Genomic DNA, 21,336 nt, shown 5'->3' on the forward strand with positions numbered 1-21,336 from the left:
ATACAATAATAGGATGGCAAACAGCAATTTAGAATCAAAAACAAGAGGCAAACATCATACCCGACCACAGTATTGTGATGATGCACATCCACTGAAGTTACTAGAACTGAGTTCTTCAAAGCCAATAGAGTTCAATAGGAGAGTAGCATGAACTACGGTGGCCTGTGATTAGAGATGATCCCAACATCAAAGAGTCATATAATAGTGAGGTAAAAACAGATACCAAGTGCCATGGAATACTGAATAAAAGAAACGGGTCTGTTAGAGACAGAGTGTGGCCCACTATATTATTCTTTTTACAACAAAAAGATATCAGGATTTCCGTTGACAATTTTCCCAAACAAAGGTTTTCCTAGCAGAAGTCAGTAGATAACTTGTGTCTTAAATGAGAGGAATAAAGTAAAGAAACAGATGTGAATAATTTCAGTGAAAATAGGCTTTATTGTGTATGACAGTGCCCATTGGGTAGAAATACTCATCACCTGCATTCCAACAATAAGTCAAATCAAATCATGGTCTATAAAAAAGTTTGATGAATGACTGAAACCTATGCATGGCACACTGGATGCTTAGTTTTAAACACTCCAAAGGAAATAAAGCTACTTCTACTTTTATTGAGTGATGAAATTATTGCACTTTAGGAACAAATGGCATCAGACATTAATACTTAACTTGAAAGAGAGGACATCTTTTAAGCACAAATGTTACTCTTCTTAACAATGATGTATGTTTCTAAAACAGCTGAACATGAGAGTATTAGTCCAGATGTGTGTCACACCTCTGGCAGACATGTTTGGCACACATTTCAGTGGAATGGATCAATAAACATCAGTCTAGTACACATCAGACTAATGTAAAAGTTGTGGACATTAAATATATGGCTTCATACTCACTACACAAACAAGTCCTCCAATCAGATCCTGGTCTAAATACCAACTCAAAGATCACATCTGTTGAACACATTTTATTCTTTTAAAAATACTGATTTTTAACTAATCTGTTTAAAATAGTCTTGTTCTAAACTATAAAATTCAAACATTTTATTTTTCTTATAGTTTTTGTACAGTAAAAGGAAAATACAAAATGGCAGAAACGTCTATTACTAACTACCACCTACATATCAAGACTCTTTGGAAGTGTGTTCAGACCCAAGAAAATGCATACATTTTATATATATATATATATCTAAAAACAAAACAAAAACTTTGCATAGATTGTCACTGAAGGATAAACCTGCCATAATAATCAATTTTCATAGCAATGCGATGTAACAGAGTCCAAGAGAGAAGGGCAGAGGAATGAACTGGTACGGCTTTCTAAAGCCTCACATCAAGAACACAGAAGCGTAAAAAAGTCTCACTTTCTAAGGAATATAAACATATATCATTAGAAGCATACATAACTTAATTATCACGTGAAGGCATATGTCTCAGTATAGGCAAACATTTATCATTACTGTCATAAAATACTATATAGCATATTTGCTCTACTGTTAAAGCATTCTGATATGTTACTGTAGACATGGAGTTTGACTTGCTGTTAGAACTGATCTGATCTGAAGCATTAGGTCCTGAGCGTTTCACAATGACTTGCGTTGCTGATTTGCGGTTTGTTGGCACCACCCCCCCACACTCTCATTGGTCCTGGCCATCCTCTCTCAGCTCTGAGGGGAGGAACTTGTACTGCTGCTTTCGGATCATGGCCAGCTTATTCCTTGCCTCCTCCAGTTCCCTTTCTTTCCGAAGCATCTCCTCCTGAGCGGCGATAATCTGAAAGATCCACCAGAGAGCAGCTTCAAACTCACAGATCAATCAGAAAATGAAATTGGTGAACATTTATTCTCTTCTAAGGATAACTTTGAGCTTAGGCTTAAATGTTTGTTTTTGAAAGCTAATATAGTAATAAATAAACAATTACTGAGATCCCAAACTTTCCCAACAATGTAAATGTCACTTAAAATTTTTAAGTTATCATTTTACTTCTTCAAGGTGATGAGTTTCTGAGAACTTCGAGCCAGTAACACCTGACTTTCTGTTTCCCTGGGCTGTAAAATGACTTGAAATGGAGGCTTACTTCTGTTAGCCGGGAGTTATCAACCCAGTTACCCAAGAACATCACTGTGGATCAATACTCATGCAGTGACACAAGGTTAAAACATTCTCATTTAGCTCCATTTTCAGATACTGTAAAAATGTGCAAATACTTTAAATCAAGTCATATTCAGTAAATTAATGTGGCAATAAAAAGGTTTATTTTTATAATGTGAACGAAAGGCAGACAAGAAGAGCAGAATGATATGCAAGTTATTCATGAGATTTCCGAACAATCTCTACAAACATGCATATAATGCTTTAGATCTTCATCTGGTCCCAGTTTGTAGCTACATGTAAATGTGTTTGGTCTGTGTTGACATGACTTACCTGAGCAATGCCTCCAACCATCTTACTCTTGACCACCACAGCCTGGTCATCCTGAGCATCAAACGCTGCTTTCTGTGCTGCTTTCACCAGGTTGTCTGATGCCCTCTTCACAGCATTTCCAGCAGCCTGCAGAAAAACAATTTAGGACTCTTTAATTCTTTATTTTAAAGGTTTTATCGGTTCTAGCGGCCTTTGAGTGTGGTCAGACAGAAAGTGGGCAATTAGAGTTTTACGGCCCCTGACCATTTTCTTTTAGGTTGTTTTGAGTGATGTCTAGTGTTAAAGTGTACTCTCGTAGGTGAAACCTTTTTTTGTAATAGGCATTTTATGCTCCACTTTTTTTCTCTGAACTCATTTTTATATTGCCACCCCGATCCTCTAGACCTGGGGTCGTAACACAGAGAGAGGGGAAAGGTAAACGTCATCCAGCTGGGACTCTAACCTGTGACCGCATTGCCAAGGATTGGCAATGCTGTGGTGGCCTAACCCTACGCCACCACAGGGGTGGAGGCGTAGGGGACTTTTTAATTTGAATCAAGATTTTTTAAAATCTGACTGAAACACTTTTTTGGTGGAACTGTCTGGGAATGGTGGACAACAACAAATGCAGCTGCATTGTTATTACAATTACTCATAGATGAATCATTGAACTTTGGGAGAGTGGCTTCATGCAGACTGGACTATAACTCTTGGAAGAAGAGCTCCAGTTGTGTGCAGTTGTCTGCTTAGAGCTGGAGGCCAACTTTAAAAAGCAAACAGAGCAACACTGATAGCTAAACATTTCCCTCATTGGGCACTTCAAACATCGCAGCCTTCCCTTTTGTGGTTCTGAGAGCTGAAAGCAGTCAGTCAGCTGGGTGAGGTCTCAATGCTTTCTTCACTGGTTTGTCTGGTTGGAATGTTGCTGCTACACTGACCGACATAAAACATACCCTGTTCCTCACCGTGACCATCATCACACTGGAAACAAGAACATTTTGTTTAAAAACAATATTTTAACATTAATTTAAATAATTTCTTTATATGGCCACACTCAACAAATATTTGACTTGATTCCTGGTGGATTAAGATGGATTATATGAAATTGGGTGCAAATCGGCTGAAATATGTGGAATTTAGAGCCAAACGTATGACAATGCTACACTGCCTCAGTCTACAGAAATAAGTTTATGTATTTGAAAGCAAGTAAAACCAGCTTATCAGTCTTCAGACAAAATGTCAAGTGGACTATGTGAAAGGGGTTGGAAATTGACCTCAGTTAAAAAATTTACTTCTTGTTCATACAGGGTTTTGGCTTTGATGATGCCAGGATATGACCATATAGTATGTTCATGCATCCAACATTGATCACTCATGTTAGATACACATCCAACTTGGCCTTTGCATGTGAAAGTTATAGGTTTTCAAATGTGTGGAGAAGGGGCCATGTGTGTGACCTGGCCACACTAGACATGCTTCAAAACAAAAGAATTTGATAACCAATGCAGTCACTGTAAGTCACAGCAGAAAGCATACTGACTGTATACTGACCAAACATAAAACTAATAAATCAAAATCTCCAGGACAAAATCGCCGACTAAAGTTCGAGGTGTGTGAAAGCAAAAGTGGCCCTTTGACCCAAAACGCCCACCTTCCTGTACATTTCAGGCCACACCTCCAAGAGACCAAGAGACCTTTTCTTGATATAGAGGGTTTTCACAACACATTTCAGGTCTCTACAATCTGCCATTTAGCCCATCTCAGGTTAGGAGGCGCCTAGAGCTGCTTGGCCACACCCCTTCACATGGGGGACAATTTTCACTAGTTTGGGGAGTTTTTCAATATATATATATATATATATATATATATAAATTAAAAATATTATATATAACTTCTTTGTGTGCTTTGGAGTAATGACTAAATTCTGAACATCATGGCATGGATGCATCCTAGTTTTCCATGTCTGGCATATAACCAATCATTTTAGCTTTTAAAATGGTTCTATTGTTCCTGTGTCCAGACAGAGGGATAATCGGTAGCCCAGCATCATGACCTGTTTGTTCTGAAGATCCTGCAGCTTCCACTTCACCTCCTCACCCCGACTCTCATACTGACAGGAGGAACCACAGAGCTGTTAGGTTWAAAGCWCATCTTCTGAAGTTGGGATATTTTTCCTCCAACAGGTTCCAGAGGAATCACCTCAAACCAGATGTTGGACTGGATTTTATTTCAATGTCATTTGTGAATGTTAGCTTCTCATTTTCAACAGTGGAGCTATAAAGGTTGAAAAAGGTTGTCATTTTGAAGAAAATCTCATCAACATCAATAGTTCCACTAAATAAGAGGCAAAAATCAAAATTGTTTAATAAAGGACAAGCCTCTCAGACTCTGATCCCAACAGCACCAAACTATTTTTTTAATATTATACAATTAATTTAATTTCACATAATTATCGCAGTAGAAGCCATTTGTTTGTTAAATACCTAATGTTTACCGTGTTTGATGTTTGTTGTGTCGTATACTCACAAAGAATGAGGTAATTAGTCCAAGTTTGTCGTTTATTGAACGTTCAGAAACTACAGCGGCTGTGATGCACCAAGATAAAGGTAAAAAAAGGTAAAACAACCCAAACAGGTGATCAACTCAAAACCACTCGCACCGTTTTACTCTCCGTCTCTGTCATTTAAGCACACCCGTTGCCATGGCAACCTCCTGCGCTCCACAAGCCGACCAGAGATTATGTTAAAAACATAACATTCAGTCCATTACGATATTAGGTTTGCAGGCTTGATATTTATTTTGCGATCATTAATAAGCCTCCCTGAACACAGCGGTGGTTGATTAGTTAATTTTAAACTCCTGCTCTGCTGGTTATTTTGGTAATAGAACCGAAACGCACAGAATTGCACAACACCTTGTTGAAACAATAATTACTGAGATTATTATTGTTATTGGGTCATTAATTTGAACATGTTTTGTTGTTGTTCTTTAATAAAGTTACGAACATTTTAAGCGAGCCAGAGGAGGACGTGCTGGTCTCAGCCTCCTGGCTGCGTTCAGTTTGTCACCTAATGCCGAGATCCACTCAAAACCTTCCGCGATCGACGTGTTGCAGCCCTGCTCTAGTAAAGCACGAACAGTTCAGAAACAATATGAAATGAGAAAAAAGCTATTCATTAACTGATTAAGTCGTGTTTTAGATCGTTCTTGAAAAACTAATCAGTCACGGCTGATTAGTGGGTGAACTCACGGCTGCACAGTGAACCCATTCATGTTTTACAGCAGACAGCCGCTCTCCTCTCTCTTGCAGGTACTGCATACCCCCGCTAAATCTTTTAGGGGTACGCAGTACCCTGCCATACCCCCCTTACTTTCACCCCTGCTTATGACAACAATAATAAGACACATTCAAATTACAATTCAATTGTATTATGAGTATTATTGACACTCAGTTTTATGTCTTCCATAAACGGAAGACATAAAACTGAGTGTCTTCAGTTTATGTCTTCAGGATCAAGTGGCTGCCCCACATTCAATTTCAAAAGACTGTGCAGTTACAACCTTAAGAAGCAGCATGGTAAGAAACATCAAGAGCAAATGCTCTTGATGTTTCTTACCAAGTGTAATCATAGATCAGGACTAACGTTTCCAGTTCCAAGTGCCATGGAAGGACTAGGTGGATAGTTTCCAGTGCTTCTGTAGACGTAAATGTATGGGAATTACCATGGTGGCAGCTGCAGGCTCAGACGAGGAGGAGATAAGCCTCCGCTGATTGGATCAGAGAATATGAGCTGGTCTGGGCAAGCCCTAGAGCTCATGGCCACGGTACACACTGCCTTAAAGATAGTATTTTTGGATGGATGAGGGGGGAAGAGATACCTGTGCTTTCTGCTGTGACTTACAAGTGACTGCATTGGTTACAGCTAAAGGTCAGAACAACCCTGCTGAGCTACAGTGTTTCCACCACTGAGTCAGGGCTTTTAAAGGAGTTGTTTTACACAGAGTTCCATTTGTTCAGCTACTGGTTGCTCTGCTAGCTGCTTACCTGATGAGTCTAGAGAAGCTCTGTCAAACTTAGTTACAGATTAAAAAACAAACTCTTTAAATCTGGATCAATACTAGTGACATAGTAAAGTATTTACTAAACAGACCATAGGTAAGGTAATGAGATCGGGGTTTGTTGTAGTGACTGTTTAACAGATGGACTCATTCTGAAAGCTCTTCAGAAGATCTGCAACAACTCTTCCTTAAAAGATGGTCTCATTCAGTCTCAATTTGGAATTTTGACCAAATTGTCATTCAATATTTCAAGGTGATCTGTGCCATTATGAGTATCGCTGGAGTCAGTAAGCAGTTATTGCAAAGTGGCATCTCAAGTTACAGTTATTGACTACAATCATGTAGTGATTGTAGTTGTTCTTGTAAAACAATGTGGCCATCAGATCTATCTTGACGTGGAGCCACAGTAAATATTCAGGTCTGTCATAGGAGGGGAAGTTTGGAAGTCAAGCGGGTCCATAAATAATCCATGGCTCCATCTGCCTTTTTCCTTCTTACCCAACTTTAATTATTTAGTTACAAGAACCCTATCCTGGGTTGTGTTTATGCGAGTTTGGCTGGTAGCCATTCTCACATAAACACGTTGTAGTTTGGCAAAGCCAGTTGATGTACACATTGAATGGCAGCAGAATGTGTATTTTAATACATAAACATTAACAGGTGATGCTAACCTGGAGCCTCTTCATGGTCTGTGAGTCCTGGTCAGCCTTGACCTTGCAGGCCACCAGGAGCTGAGCGGTAGAGGCGGCCACCTGCTTAGCTGAAGAAATGAGCTTCTCCTCACTGGCATGTCCCTGGACCGCAGAGTTGGCTGCTTCACACAGGTTGTTGGTTGCTGCAGCAACCATCCGGGCCTAAATGATCGAGTGGAACCAAAGGCAAAACAGTTTACAGAGAATGTCTTACACCATCTGAATTTAAGTTCAAGATGGCTGACTTACAGCTGAAATCAGGCCCTGAGACCACTGCCCATCATCCACCGCATTTGCTGGAATTGCTCCCACCTGAAAATATCAGACAGATTGGAGTTATACTGGATTTATTAGTGCTCTAAGCAGTTCAAACATCAGCAGATTTTACAGCTTTAAAGTGGACAAGAAGAGAAGGAATTTGGTTGATCTGTTTTTTTAGGGAAAGCAGAGTGATGTTGACTAGTTATATTTGTAAGTGTTGGTGCTGACATACCTTCCCCTGAGCAACAAGCTCCCTCTGAGCTGCTGAAGCTGCTTTGACCAGAGCACTTGTGGCAGCTGCAATCGACTTGGCTGCTTCCAGAATTTGCTCTTCAAAGTTCAAGCTCTCATCTGCCTCCTGTTAATTAGAAGGAAAACCAACATAGGAGAAACATATTGGCTCAGACCAGTGAACAACTTAAGGCCATGTCTTTACTGAAGTTCCAAACTATTAATATACCCATTTGCTCAAGATAATAGAGTTCTAAATAAATTTGAAATGGAAAGTATGAAAAGGCAGCAGAGCTCACAGCACATAAGATCTGTAATGCATGCCTGAGGTGAGGTTAACAAATTAGGTGTGAATGCCTGTGGCCTGTAAAAGGCCTGGTAACCTTGGGTTTGGTCCTTGGCCTCAGCTGCTCCAGTTTCTTGGCAGCTGCTTCAATAGCGGCTGCGGCTCCCAGCAGCTCGTTCTCTGCGATGACAGTAGGATCCTCGGGGTCCACCCACTCCGTGCCTATAGCACACAAAAATAACACTGTCTCAGTCTGACCAAACACAATGTCAGTCTTCACTCTTTCCAAAGATACTCATGCTTCATAAGAAAGCTGAGCTCATGTTAAATATTCCTTCAGACATGAACAATATCCTCTCTGGAAATGAGACAAGCTATCCCTTACTAGAAACTCCTCAAGATAAAGAGAATTGATAAAGTCCAACAGGGCTTTTCCCTGATGAGCTTCAGGGTATGTTTAACAGAAAAGTGAGCAGTTGTTTTCATGGTGGAGCAGAATTTCAGATTTTTTCTTTGTTTTTTTTTGTTTTTTTTTTTTTACCTCAAACAAGGTATAGAAAGCAGTTTTAGAGAAGGCAGCAGCAGTATGCTGAGCAACACAAACAGAAGAGCTTAACATTGCCCTGCTTTATGCAGATAGTGTTGGTGACAGTGTTTTAAATAATTTAAAGTATCATTTATTTTTATTCAACTGTCCAAAGGAAATTTCCCTGCATTCATTTACTATTAGTATTTTATTCTCATCAACCTAAAGCTGAAAATTATTTCACAGTGAGTGACTCTCGCAACATCAGCGTCATTCAATGTTAAAATGCATTTCGAAACGAGAACAGATCTGTGTGTTAGCAGTCTGCCGTTACAGGTCTGAGCTGCACATACCTTTCATTGCCTCAGCAGCCTGGATGAGCTCAGTGACGCTGCCAGCAACACGCTTGGAGAAGTTGGCAAGCTGCTGCTTCAGATCATGTGTGGGTTTCTGGATGATCTGTGGGTGAAAAACTGCATAAAACTTGCATCCAAGGCTGACTTTTTATTCTTTTCTACACACAAAAATGATGAAAAAGGTTATTCACATGTAAGAATATGTTAATAAATGAATATCCAATATTTGATCAAGTAAATGTTTGGACAGCACCATAGCAGCACCAGGTTAAAAAACAGCTACGATGGACTGAAACATTCAGAACCCGACTCTGTCTTGAAGATTGTTATGAAGCAGCATCTTAGTCAATTAAACAGGCAGACCCCAGATGATGATGCCATAGCTCTGGATACTTGTGATAGATAAACTGACATGTTAATAGGAGGAAAACCTCAAACTCCTTTACATTAACTAGAATCCTGGTTGCATAAATGACAGCAATTTATCAGAGTCCAAAGTCTGATAAAGTACTGCAGTCAGTCATTCACCAACTCATACACACATTCACACACTGATGGTGGTGAGCTACACTGTAGCCACACCTGCCCTGGGACACACCGACAGAGGCCAGGCTGCTATACAACCAGCATCACTGGCCCTAGGGGTGGGCAAGACAGAGTTCAAGTTTTATCGCAAAGTTTTGTGGTACTATTGTGATAAAAATAAAAGTGATAATAAGAAGCATTTATTCCAACAATCGACAATGCCAACAGTTTTAGGGGTCTTTAAATATCTGGAATTTATCACAATGATAAATGAAAATCTTATGATAAGAAATTTATCACGATAAATGACATAATAAATGCACACTACTAACCGGCGCTTTGACTATTAGGTTTGGTCAGAGCGCCTCACTTATCAGGTCCTGACAGTCACTTGGAAATAAAAATAGAAAAAAACCTTTGCTTGGAGAAACATAAGTTATAAATACACAACCACCTATGTGTTTTTAAATGAAGTCCTTTACAAAAACACTAAGCCTGAAACACACTGAGTAATGTGAGGGCTTCACAGGGGAACAAGAAACAGACCTTCAAAAGAACAAATTAAAATTTTGATGTTAAAAAATGTATGTCAAAATATACAGATAGTATTTTATGTAGTGAAAACTGCTTGTTCATTATCATTCCCATCTTACAGTGCAGTTCAAACCATTAATCTGAAAGTCAGGAGTCTGAAAAATTTAACTTTAAAAGTTATGCAAATGATCCTTTTGAAATATGTGCTAAACTTGCCACCTGGTGGCGCTGTGCATAGCGCTTGAATGATCTTGTGCTTTATGTTTTATCTGGCAGAGCAGAACTTAAACAATAAGCTATGTAGATGGAAGACACTTCTTTTCTTCTCTGCTATATTTTAGTTTTTGAAATGTAGGTGAGATTATGTCTGAGAGCATGTTATTGTTTTACAGGTGATTGGGTATGGTTTAGGACGGATTGACGATGTCATGTGGAGAGCAGATGATGTATGAAACTGTTTGACTTAGTGTAACATCTCAAGTAACACCAAAGTGAATTCAAATCCGTGATCACACTAAATGGAATACAACCAGCTAAAGTTTGAACCAAAAGATTTAACTGATTTCATACTTTGAGGCAGCAGCTGTTCAGACAGAACAGGCCTTTCAGTCACCAAGTAACGGGTGTTGGGCAAAATACAGAAACTTCACATGAATGGAGTAAAAAAGATTTATGCACTCTAAATAATATAAAATCAGTACTTTTTATTTCAAGAAAGCATGGGAATGCCAAAAGGAAACAGAGAAAGAATCTGGATCTAAAATTGACTAACTTATTAACTTGTATTGCAGCCATCTTGCTCAGCTCACATTTAGAATGCATTGTTATAACATGACAGCAAACCCTAAACATAAATATCTACAGCCATCAGATGACTGAGTGACAAGAACAGCAGACCACTGGGATACGTTGGTGCTCTGATATAGCTGGGGCTCAGCTGGTGTCCTTACACTGTCCTAGAAGGGAAATATCCAGGTTGGAGCAGTGTGCAACAGGTGCAGGGAATTAACAGAGCTCAGGCCATATTCAGCTCAACTTTATTCAGATGTGATGTCAAAAGAAGATTGACATTATACCTTAGGAATGTATGCAGTGAGCCAAGCTAATGCCGACGGCAAACAAATACTCCCCAACAACAATCTGATGTTAATACAATGCGTGTGTAGTCAGGACACACCTGGTGGATCATCATGAGGAAATGATTCTTTCTGAATATGAAATACTTGGGTTCAGACAAAATTTAATATCTGTAAGATTTATTAAGGATAGTATGATATTTAGGGATTTATAAGTTTTATTCTTCATTCTTTATGGTAAAACATTAGCAAAACCAACCAGCTAATGACACTGACATGCACAATCATTATTAAGAGATTGAATGTTATTATTTTCTAACCATCAAATCACTACAGAAAGACACACCTACAGTCAGCAGTACACACAAAGGCCTACACACCTGCAATTCAGAATACTGATGCATTATTGTGGGTGGGGGTGACACCAAATGGTCAGACTACTTTTCAAACAACACAGCCCCACACATGTGCACTTCAGTCATGCTGTGTACTCACTACTCACCGGCTAGCCCCAACATCAGTGAGGTACCAGTTTTAAGAAACATAGACAAACAAACCATTGGGGGAAAAAAAAAAAAAAAAAAAGAAAAAGAAAAAGAAAGAAAATGTCAAATCAGACATTCTGTGAGAATTGTGCTCTGGGGTACAATTGAGGGTCAGATGACACAAAGCTGAAGAGTTCCCAGGAGAAGGTTTTGAAGATATGCAAAGCTGCATCTGAATGAAGCAAAAATGTTTCTGGAACTTACTATATATATATATTTCTCCGTTTGAGAAACTTGTGTGACTGCCAAAAAGGAACATGAGGTCATTTAAATTATTATTAAAAAACTTTAATGTGCAGTATGTAATTTTTATAAAAATATGTTTTTTACATATTTGTTAAAACTGTCACCACATTGTGACTGTGTAATATGAAACAAATAATCAGTGAAAAAAATAAATAAATAAAAAAATCAAGCCCCTCCACCTCCTCACAGAAATGCACCGCTCTAGGTCAAAAACAACCAATCAGAGCAAGGAGGAAGGTCTTGTGTTTATGGGCTGCTTATTGTACTACAACAACTCACTGTTCTGTCATCTGTCATCTGTTTATCTGTCATCACTAGTTTGAGAATACCTGCAAGCTCTATTGCAGTGAAAGTAGCTGTACTTAGCAGACAGCAAAGGGGATGGTGTGATTGGTTGTTTCTGACTGACCTGTCCATTTCTGTAGTTAGCACTGGGAACATTGGGAGAAGTCAGAAGAGCTCAGTTTTTTCATAGATTATCTGTTTTGTACTACACTGTCACGACATGGTGATACTTTTAACAATGTAAAAAACATATTACACTCAAGTTACATATTGCTGATAGTGGGAGATAACTCACTGAGAAATTTCAGCTGATGTACACATTGAGTGGCAGCAAATGGTATGTAAAAAGAAAACATAACCTAAAAAATAGAGTAGCTGGACACTTTGGTGGCTCTATTCTGCTGGTGATGGATGGCCCCACCAGCCCTTGTGCTCAAACCAATCTCAAAACTTTAACTTAACAGTTAAAAGAAAGAGAATGCCATCTTACCACCAGGACATGTTCTAGCAGTCCTAAATATCCTGAAGCACATTCGTTACCATAGCGTAAAGCACGCATCTGGACGTCCTTGCTGACCTCTGGGTGGTAGGCAGCTTCCTGAAAAACAAAAGAGGAACATGCATTTCATTTCCATTATTGAAAGCCACAGTAGGGCACAATTGCTCTTCACAATGTTGCTGTTTGAGTGCTTATGGCACTCAAACAGCTAGCAACAACCCTGGCTATACCTCTTCAATAGCTAACAGATCCCTCCAACACACGGTATAGACGTCAAGACATGGTGCAAAGGTCAGAGTGTGAAAACAAACATGATGACAAAGAAAGAAGATGTGACATTAAATGCAGCATAGCTGTGATGCCAGATAGACAGATCTGAGCATTTCAAAAACTGCTGATCTGATGGGTTTTGTAATCTTTTTGTGTTTACAAATAATGTTCCAAGAATGGAAAAAATAAATAAAAAATCCAAGAAACAACAACTTTTTACAACCAAGGTATATAAATTTTATTCCAATCTTGAAGGAGGAAAGTGGTTGGTCAAATATTGACCAACCACTTGGTCAATATTTGGGAGACGTTTTTTTATTCCATGTTAAATCCAAGTCATGAAGAATGAGGGCAGTTTTGAAGGCAACAGGGAGCCCAACATATGCAAATAAATATCTGTTGTACCTTGCAGGAGTGCAGCATGTCAGCAATAGCTCGTCTGCTGAGGTTAGCAGTGGCAATGATGTCCTCCTGGCGACATGAGTTCCCCGCAGCCACTGCCTTCGCTGTTGCCACGGTGATTCCTTTTGTCATACGAATAAACTCCTCTGGCGTGGTCGTTTTTGGTGGGGGATCAGAACTACAGAACACCTGTGTGTCAACAACATAATTAGATAGTGACTACATAACTCAACAATTATTTGTGCATGTATTTTACTCAAACAGAAATTTTTATCCATCCCAGCTGAAAGCAAGGTTATGTATGGCCACCAATCATGCAGAACCAAATATGTAGAGAGTTTACAGTCAGCTCCTGCTTGATGTGTTCAATAGTGGCCTCTAAGGCTCTGGTTCCCTTGGTGGCTTCATCCTCCACTGCCTTGACAGTCTTCAGCAGAGATGTCACATTGGTCACCATCACCTGCAGAAGGAAAGTCCAGTTTAACTGACACAAATCAGGCTGATCTCAACGTTCTTCAATGTAAAACAATACAGCGGGCTGCTGCAGTGCATTTTATCACCTTCAACAGAGACTGGATTCAGCTGCTGAAGTACGTTAAAACAGAACACATTATTCTTGACTTGTGAATATGAGGCTCCCAGCAGTTCTTTTGCTTTTGGTAAATGTTCTAACACATTTCTGACATTGACAGTGTGTTGTTCTGCAGGCAAGTAATTAACCACAGCAAAAGCATCTGCATTCATAGTTAAATTAGCATTTATAAAAACAGTTCAGATACACATAAAAGTATTTCTATAGACATAATACTTTTGTATCTTACCAGCCTCAGGCTGGAAATTAAATCCTGATCTGGTGTTTGAGACCGAATTTAAAAGATCTTTAAATAACATCAGAAGTCTTTTTGTATAAAATGTTTATGAAATTTACCTTAAAGACTGTAGAGTGATACACTATAGTGAATTACAGTCATGCAATACCAATAGATATTTGTCTGCTTGAATGCAATATGTGGTCTGGTGGTATATTCCAAGTGTTCTGCATATTTCTTCTGAATGGCCTGTGCAGTAACACTGCCATTTCTAGGCTTACCGTATACCTTTATGATTATTCTGTGGCTGTTCTTCAGTCCGATGCAATATTCAATGCAAAGTTACACTAGTGCAAAGCTACATAATTATAATGTTGGCTCAATATAGATGTGGCATTTAACAAGAAAGATATAGTCTGGATCACAGTTCTACTACAGAAAACAGATTGATAGTCAAATGTAGTGGTGACCTTTGAATATTACCTTAGCAGAACTCTTAAGCTGGAGCATGCTGGGGTCATCATGAGGTTTACCTGCAGCTGCCTTAGTGGCACTAATTAGGTTACCCAGAGCTTTGGCCACATCCTTCACTGCATTAATCAAGACCACCTGAAGAGAACAAAGCACATTAGAGAGTGGCATATAATCAGCCTTTGTCTCCACACACCCAGTTTCTCAGAAAGTTATTTTCTGAATATGAACATCTTATTTGCATGATTTATACATATTTTTTCCATTCTTTTTGTTCCATTGTCTTTGTTTTAATGAAGAATTGACCAGCTTTACAGAACATGGATTAAGTGCTTGAGAATTATACATGGTATTGTCCCAACACACGTTTTGGTTTCAAATGTCTTTAAAAAAATGTGATTTGACTGAACACATCTTTTAGATGTGATGCAACTTTCTAAATATCACTACACAATATCTATAAGGGCTCCCTTTATTTTATTTTTTGTTGTTGCTGATGTTAATCATCTCTTAGGACAGTTACTAATGAAAGTCAGTAAAAATAACTTTGCATCCAGATGATTGCGCAACAAACTCCTACCAACGTCGTCACCACCAGTATAAACAAATATACAAATACATAAAACAATTAAAACATATATATATAACAAATGAACAACCGGGTTCCAATCATGAGCAAAATGACAAAATTATTTAGCATTAAAGTATATAAAAAAGTTCATATATGGAATTTGACGACTAGTTGTATATATTCTATTTTTTCTGTCCTTGTTTATCAATTTTAGCTGTAAATTTAGATTATTCAGACAGTCCTATCTGACAGGGGAACAAACAATGGAAACCTGCCTTGGCTGTAGTTTGGTGGATTTATATTTGTGTTGTTCAAAAAGGATCATTAATACAAAATGCCCCTCTTCTGAAAAGAAACTAAATGAAATTTAAATCCATCTGTTCCTAACAGCAGATTTTTCCAAAGAGAGTACTTTAGAAAACAAGCTGTCCAAAAAATATTTGAAATGCTCTGCAAAGCCTACTTGAGTCTCGGGGTCTTCAGAACCCAGGCTGGCTGCTCCCAGTTTGACCACATCAGCCAGTTTGGTTATGGTGGAAACTGAAGACTGGGCAGCCTGAGCCAGTTTCTCCTGACTGGCTCCCGCACCAGACACCAGCAGCTTCGTGTCCTCTACTAGGGCCTTTGCTGTCTTCAGAATGCATTCTCTGAAAAACAACCGAAGTTATGAGTTAAATCACCATGGCAACATAACTACCTCCAATTTTAGACAGATTTCTCTTGTTGAACAACACAAAGCAATGCTATGATTATTATACTCATTCAAGGGGCAGTAATCTGCGTTATCCAGGCACGTAGTGCCATTTTGTAGCAGAAAACAAGTAACTACCTCAGTTGTTAAAAAAATCATAGGAATATAAAATATAAGACATGACTTAAAAAAAATTAAAAGGGCAAGTGCAAAAACATCAATAATCTGGACCTGGTTCGGATTGAACTATGACCTTCAACGTTAACGTATGCAATTAATCTAAAAAGTTTATTGCCTTAATATTACGTAATGCGGGTGACTTATTTGGACCCAGAAACCTCTCTCCCTCGGATGGTTACCTAGTTGCATTGCTGACTGCATAGACTCTTTCTTATGTTTTTGTCTGAGCGCACAAGACAGCACTGCTGTCAGAGTCACAAACGCAGATGAAAAGATGAGCGAGGAGAGTCAGACAGACTGGTGTGCTCAGTGGTACAATGAATGTTTGGATAAAACCAAGGCAGTATGTAACTTACTTACTACAGTGACAAATTGTCTCTTCATTGAAGCACAACCAGTTTATAGCTAACATTTCTTAATTATGTTTGAAACAAAATAACTTCTTTTAAACTGTCATGAATATAAAAACCTGGAAAACTAAAATGTTCAGTTTGAGACAACAAAGGATTTTCTTGAAGATTTTTAGGACAATATGCATTTTTACGTTTCATACATACAAAATTTAGTGTGGTGATCAATAGTGATTAATCACAATGCTTGGGTGATTATCAAGATATGAATTTTATGGGATATCGCACATCCCTATACACCAGTCAAATATTTGATGAGAGAATAACTTCATGATATAATGCAAACCTCAAAAAAGTTTATTGTAATACTGCCCCTTAACAAATAAATAGAATAACAAATAAAAAGCACACTTTGTGTTAACAAAAAACTGTCCAGAAAATTTGTTTTAAAATCTCAAATAAATTTACATGTGCGCCCAATATGACTTGACAGAGCTATGCCAGTGGGTGGAGCATATATTATGAAAAAACTTAATAAATGTGCTAATACAATCCATTTGTAATAATTTACTCCCATAATTGTCATCAGAAAATTATTTTCTGAAGATGAACATCTTATTTGCATGATTTATACATATTTTTTTTCCATTCTCACAAGAAATAAATGAGTTCTTTTGACTTGGATATAAAAACTGAAGTTTATGCTGTAATTGTATAAACATTATGCTGAGCAGAACCTGCTGAGGTTTGGGATCAAGCAGAACAGTTAATGGTCTGTTCTTGTACAGCAATTTATCTAGTCCAAAGGAAAATTTCCATGAATGGGAGGAAGAAATGTAGACAGTTTTATTCTGTTTCCTCAAATATTTGTATTGACCATCAGAGTTTTTAGCATAGCAGAAAAAATACAAATTATATATCTTAATTTTCAAATATATATAATTTTATATATATATATATATATAAAATTAGAATGAATATATATATAATCTTCATTCTATTCCCTAAATAGAATGAAGATTTTGTCAAACTATCGAATTATGTTCCTACAAAGTGGTTCCAGTTACAGACAATTATTACTGACTACTTTTACCAACAAAGAGTAAAACCAGAACAGAAAAGTAATCATGCACTTAACATCAGCTTATCTGGTATTTAAACAAAGGTGCATAGTGTATAATACAGCTGCAGGTACTGACATACACATATATTTATAGTTTGTTTGGGAGAGGTTGGAATCTGATGTTTAACAACGTTTTTATTCATGCAGGGAGCAGCAATGTTTTTCAGGCCCAGCAGCAAGATAAACCTTCCATTTCCAGCTTTCACTGGTGCTGTGGCCATATCTGCAACCAATTTAAGGAAAAACCATGGCCGTTCTAGGTGAGTTATTAGTATAGTTTTTATCATATTCAATTTATTCTTAAGAGAATTAAAACTTTTAAATAATATATGATAAGCATCATCAGAGCTACTAGCAAAAGGATTCATGACATATACCAAGAGAGAGGGTCCTAAATGAGAACCTGGTACCTGTGGTCAGCGAACGTTTCAGCATTCTCTCTATTAAGGGTACCAGCAGTGGCAAACATAATGGTTGTGTCGAGATCTGCAATGATTCCAGAAACAGCACTTGCAGCTGTAATACAGGCTTGGGTGCCACGGTTACCAGCTTGAAGGGATGCCAACACATGAGAGACCTAGCACAAAAAAACAAAGGGACATATTTGAGAGTTTATGTCAGAGCAAACATAAGGCACTTTTCCACTAGCCCGCCTCTAACCAGTTCGGTCCCAGTCAGTCCCAACCAGTCATTTTCCATTAGCATATCCGGCGCTGCTCTGCCCAGCAGTTCTCATGTATTGATGTAGTACTAGCCACACCAAGCTGAGTACAGAACCAAACCAATTTGAGTTGGTTTGGTCTGATGACCTCACATCAAACTCCAAAACAACATTATAGTTTAGCTGTGGACAGCAGACATGCCGTTTGCTATCAGAGAGCTGCTCAGCATGGAGGAACATTTATGAATTTAATCACAGGCAGAGCAGAAAGTTTTGAAATGACTGATTTAACAGCGCCATAGCAGCTCGTCTCTCTGAAGAAAAGGCAGCAATAAAAAAGAGAGAAACGGCGCTGTGGTCAGTTCTGTCAGAGCTGTAATTTTGCACTGGTAATTCAAAAAAAAAAAAAAATCAAATCAACTTTTTTTTAAGGTTTTATTGGCTCTAGTGGCCTTTATTTGATAGTTAATTGACAGGAAGGTTGGTAATGAGAGATGGGGAAAGACATGCGGCAAGGGTTGCCAGGCCGGGAATCGAACCTGCGACAGCCGCGTCAAGGACTAAGGCCTCCATACATGGGTTGTGCTTAACCCCTGCACCACCACATCACACCCACATCAATTTTATTTCTAAAGCACATTTCAAAAACTGCTACAGTAGCCAAAGTGCTTTACATTAAAATGGAAATATGTAAGCAACATGAAAATAAAAATGCTTAAATTACAACTACAAATCACAAACAAAAAAAGACATCAATATGTTAAAAAATCTCTGACCTTCTCTGAGACTTTGCGGGCGCTTTCAATTAGTTCTTTCTTAGTAAATGTGTCATTGGGGCTGCACTGCAGAGCTCCAGCTTTGGTAACCAGACCTGTGCAGGTGAAGCCCAGCTCTCCCACTTGCTTCTTAATGTGAGAACCAATCTGAAAAATAAAATGGTAGAAGAAAGAAATAAAATACATGAAACATATAAAAATGAACAACATGCTAGTAAGCAGAAGTATTTATTCACTTCATCATTCTCTGCAGTGAGTGCTGCATATTTGGCCTCATTTGCTAGATTTCCAAAATTATTGGTCAACTGGTTGGCCAGTCCTCCAAGGTCATCTGGGTTGGTGTTGGACTTGGTCACCTGAAGAGAAATGAGAAAATATTACAGTTTGTGAATTCAGTCGCAATGAGGTGTTCAGAAAGCTGAACAGCTGTCTGAAGAAAGCTCTATGTGACAGTTTCATGAAAGCACTGAAACATTAACAGAAAAACCTAATTAGATTTCTGAGAAATATTAAAACTTTGTCAGAGAACATTTCTTACCATCTCCTGTACAGTAACAGCAATGGCCTTGGCTGTCTTCACCATGGTGGTCTGGTAATCTACAAAGGTGCCATCTGGTTCATCTGCAGGCCCGTCTTCCATTTTATTGATGGCGTCGTTGATGGAATCCACCATGCCACCCACAGCACCTGCTGCACTGGCTGCCTCAGCCAGCGTGGCCCCCAGGTCATCTACTGCTTCTTTCATCATCTGCACTGAATCCTCCAGAGCATTCTGCATGTGTGCTGCCTGCAACAAAGAAAAATAGACAAGTGGGTAAGGCTGACAGCTCAGGATCACAGAGATATGGAATATTTGTTTTCAAAAAATGATTTTTTTTCCCCCAGGCTTTCAATTAAAGTTATCCTGATTAGGATTGAGTGTGGATCAGAGTATTTCTTAAAATACACTAAATATATCAAATGATCTACTAAAAAGATAGGTAACTCCTAATAAGGGTTTTTCTTTATCAAAGAAAAACTGAAAACTGATTGGATATAATCAATTAATTGAATAGTAATTATTTTATTATGCTAGCACATGACAAAAAGAGGTTTTCCAAACAACAAAGGGATGTGTTGCATTTTATATTTTGGAATATTTAAACATTTAACAAGATTTGTTCAAAAAGATGGCAAAAAGCACTCATTTGTTGTCAGTACATTTTGTCAGGCCTTCTTAGAAGGAAACTCCTCCAAAATTATAAGCTGTCACAATCATTTTTTACATGATTCTGAATGGCATCAGAATCATGATGCAATTCATGATTCTGATTGCATCATTCAGAATGAATGATACAACATTTAAACACAATACATCATGTTTTGTGAACAAGGACATGAGAAGTACAGTTAAAGATCCAGAGTACTTAGTTCAGTACCTTGGGATTTCCTCCAGCCTCCTTGGCGGTATAGAGCATCTGCAGCGCTGACTCTGCCAAGGTCTTGGTCTGGTCTAAGACAGCCATCTGCTGCTGGCTGCTTAGGATCTTGGATGCTGTGCCAATGGCAGCCATGATCAAGGGCTCAAAGTAGCTGGCCATCTGAGAAACCTGGGAGAAATAGTTCCAGGAAGAAGAGGCACATGATCAGCCTTCCAATGCACCACCATCTGATGAGCACCAATGGCTGGGCATGTACTGATCTGAATTGAGAAGCCAATTTCTGATTTTTAAAAAAGAATATTCTAAAACAATATAGGGGCAGTGTTTAAAACATTGCTTTTTGCTAAGTGCACCAATCTATCGGCCAGCAGATTTATTGGTGCCGATTTCCTTAATGTTGGGAGATCATTGATCGGCTGATACTTACTGTGAAGCCGATCTTATCCACCGATCTCTTCTATCTCAGTAAAGTCTAAAAATCAGCCACTGTCCACCTCTGCTCTGCAGTGAGAGGTTTGACTGACAGACCAGTCCACCAGCTCATGTCTGTACATTTGCAGTTAACAATAGTCACCCCACTGTTGACAACTCAGCGACTTTCTTGCTATATTTAACATTTCAGACAAAAAAATTGGTATGGGCCAAAATCTGAATCGGCAGGTCAGACTTCTTAATCGGGCATTGGTCAGAAAACGTCAGTAAATGCAGCGCTAGTATTTACATTAGGAGAAATCAAGTCATTTTGTAAGAGAAGTCACAGATGGCTCTCTAAAACTCCATGTTGAACAGTGTGTGTGAGGGCAGATGTGTTTGTAGTTGTGCTTACCTTGTGTCCCAGCTGGGAGGCCTCCGATCGAGCTGCCACTGCCACAGGATCAATCAGGTTACTGATCTCATGAACTGAAGCAGCCATCTGTTCATGAAGAGTCTACAGTACAAGGCAGCAGGACATTGGGAAAGTCACTTCAATTATCATTCACTTCTAGATGCAGAAGCTGATCAAAAACTGTCCGGTAAGGTCATTTCTTTATAATCTTTATATCCATCCATTGTCTTTACACCCTTGTCCCTTAGTGGGGTCAGGAGGGTTG

At 38.6% G+C, this 21,336-nt stretch overlaps 1 protein-coding gene across 1 annotated transcript in view; it reads right to left on the bottom strand.

Moving 5' to 3' along the window:
* Positions 1 to 418: 418 nt before the first annotated feature.
* tln1 (talin 1) overlaps positions 419 to 21,336 on the bottom strand; it is an 84,353-nt gene continuing 63,435 nt past the window's right edge. The window contains exons 31-49 of the mRNA XM_017307714.1: positions 21,072 to 21,173; positions 20,243 to 20,413; positions 19,363 to 19,611; positions 19,061 to 19,180; positions 18,825 to 18,971; positions 17,798 to 17,964; positions 15,507 to 15,690; positions 14,485 to 14,610; positions 13,536 to 13,652; positions 13,196 to 13,381; positions 12,512 to 12,619; positions 11,448 to 11,450; positions 8,808 to 8,913; positions 8,026 to 8,150; positions 7,644 to 7,769; positions 7,400 to 7,462; positions 7,130 to 7,312; positions 2,421 to 2,546; positions 419 to 1,769 (exon numbers count right to left, since the gene is read on the bottom strand). Coding sequence (XP_017163203.1) covers positions 1,635 to 1,769; positions 2,421 to 2,546; positions 7,130 to 7,312; positions 7,400 to 7,462; positions 7,644 to 7,769; positions 8,026 to 8,150; positions 8,808 to 8,913; positions 11,448 to 11,450; positions 12,512 to 12,619; positions 13,196 to 13,381; positions 13,536 to 13,652; positions 14,485 to 14,610; positions 15,507 to 15,690; positions 17,798 to 17,964; positions 18,825 to 18,971; positions 19,061 to 19,180; positions 19,363 to 19,611; positions 20,243 to 20,413; positions 21,072 to 21,173 — 2,544 coding nt within the window. The 3' untranslated portion in view covers positions 419 to 1,634. The remainder of the gene's footprint in view (positions 1,770 to 2,420; positions 2,547 to 7,129; positions 7,313 to 7,399; positions 7,463 to 7,643; positions 7,770 to 8,025; positions 8,151 to 8,807; positions 8,914 to 11,447; positions 11,451 to 12,511; positions 12,620 to 13,195; positions 13,382 to 13,535; positions 13,653 to 14,484; positions 14,611 to 15,506; positions 15,691 to 17,797; positions 17,965 to 18,824; positions 18,972 to 19,060; positions 19,181 to 19,362; positions 19,612 to 20,242; positions 20,414 to 21,071; positions 21,174 to 21,336) is intronic.

This window comes from Poecilia reticulata, linkage group LG12, assembly GCF_000633615.1.
Source record: "Poecilia reticulata strain Guanapo linkage group LG12, Guppy_female_1.0+MT, whole genome shotgun sequence".
In the NCBI taxonomy this organism is placed as follows: domain Eukaryota; kingdom Metazoa; phylum Chordata; class Actinopteri; order Cyprinodontiformes; family Poeciliidae; genus Poecilia; species Poecilia reticulata.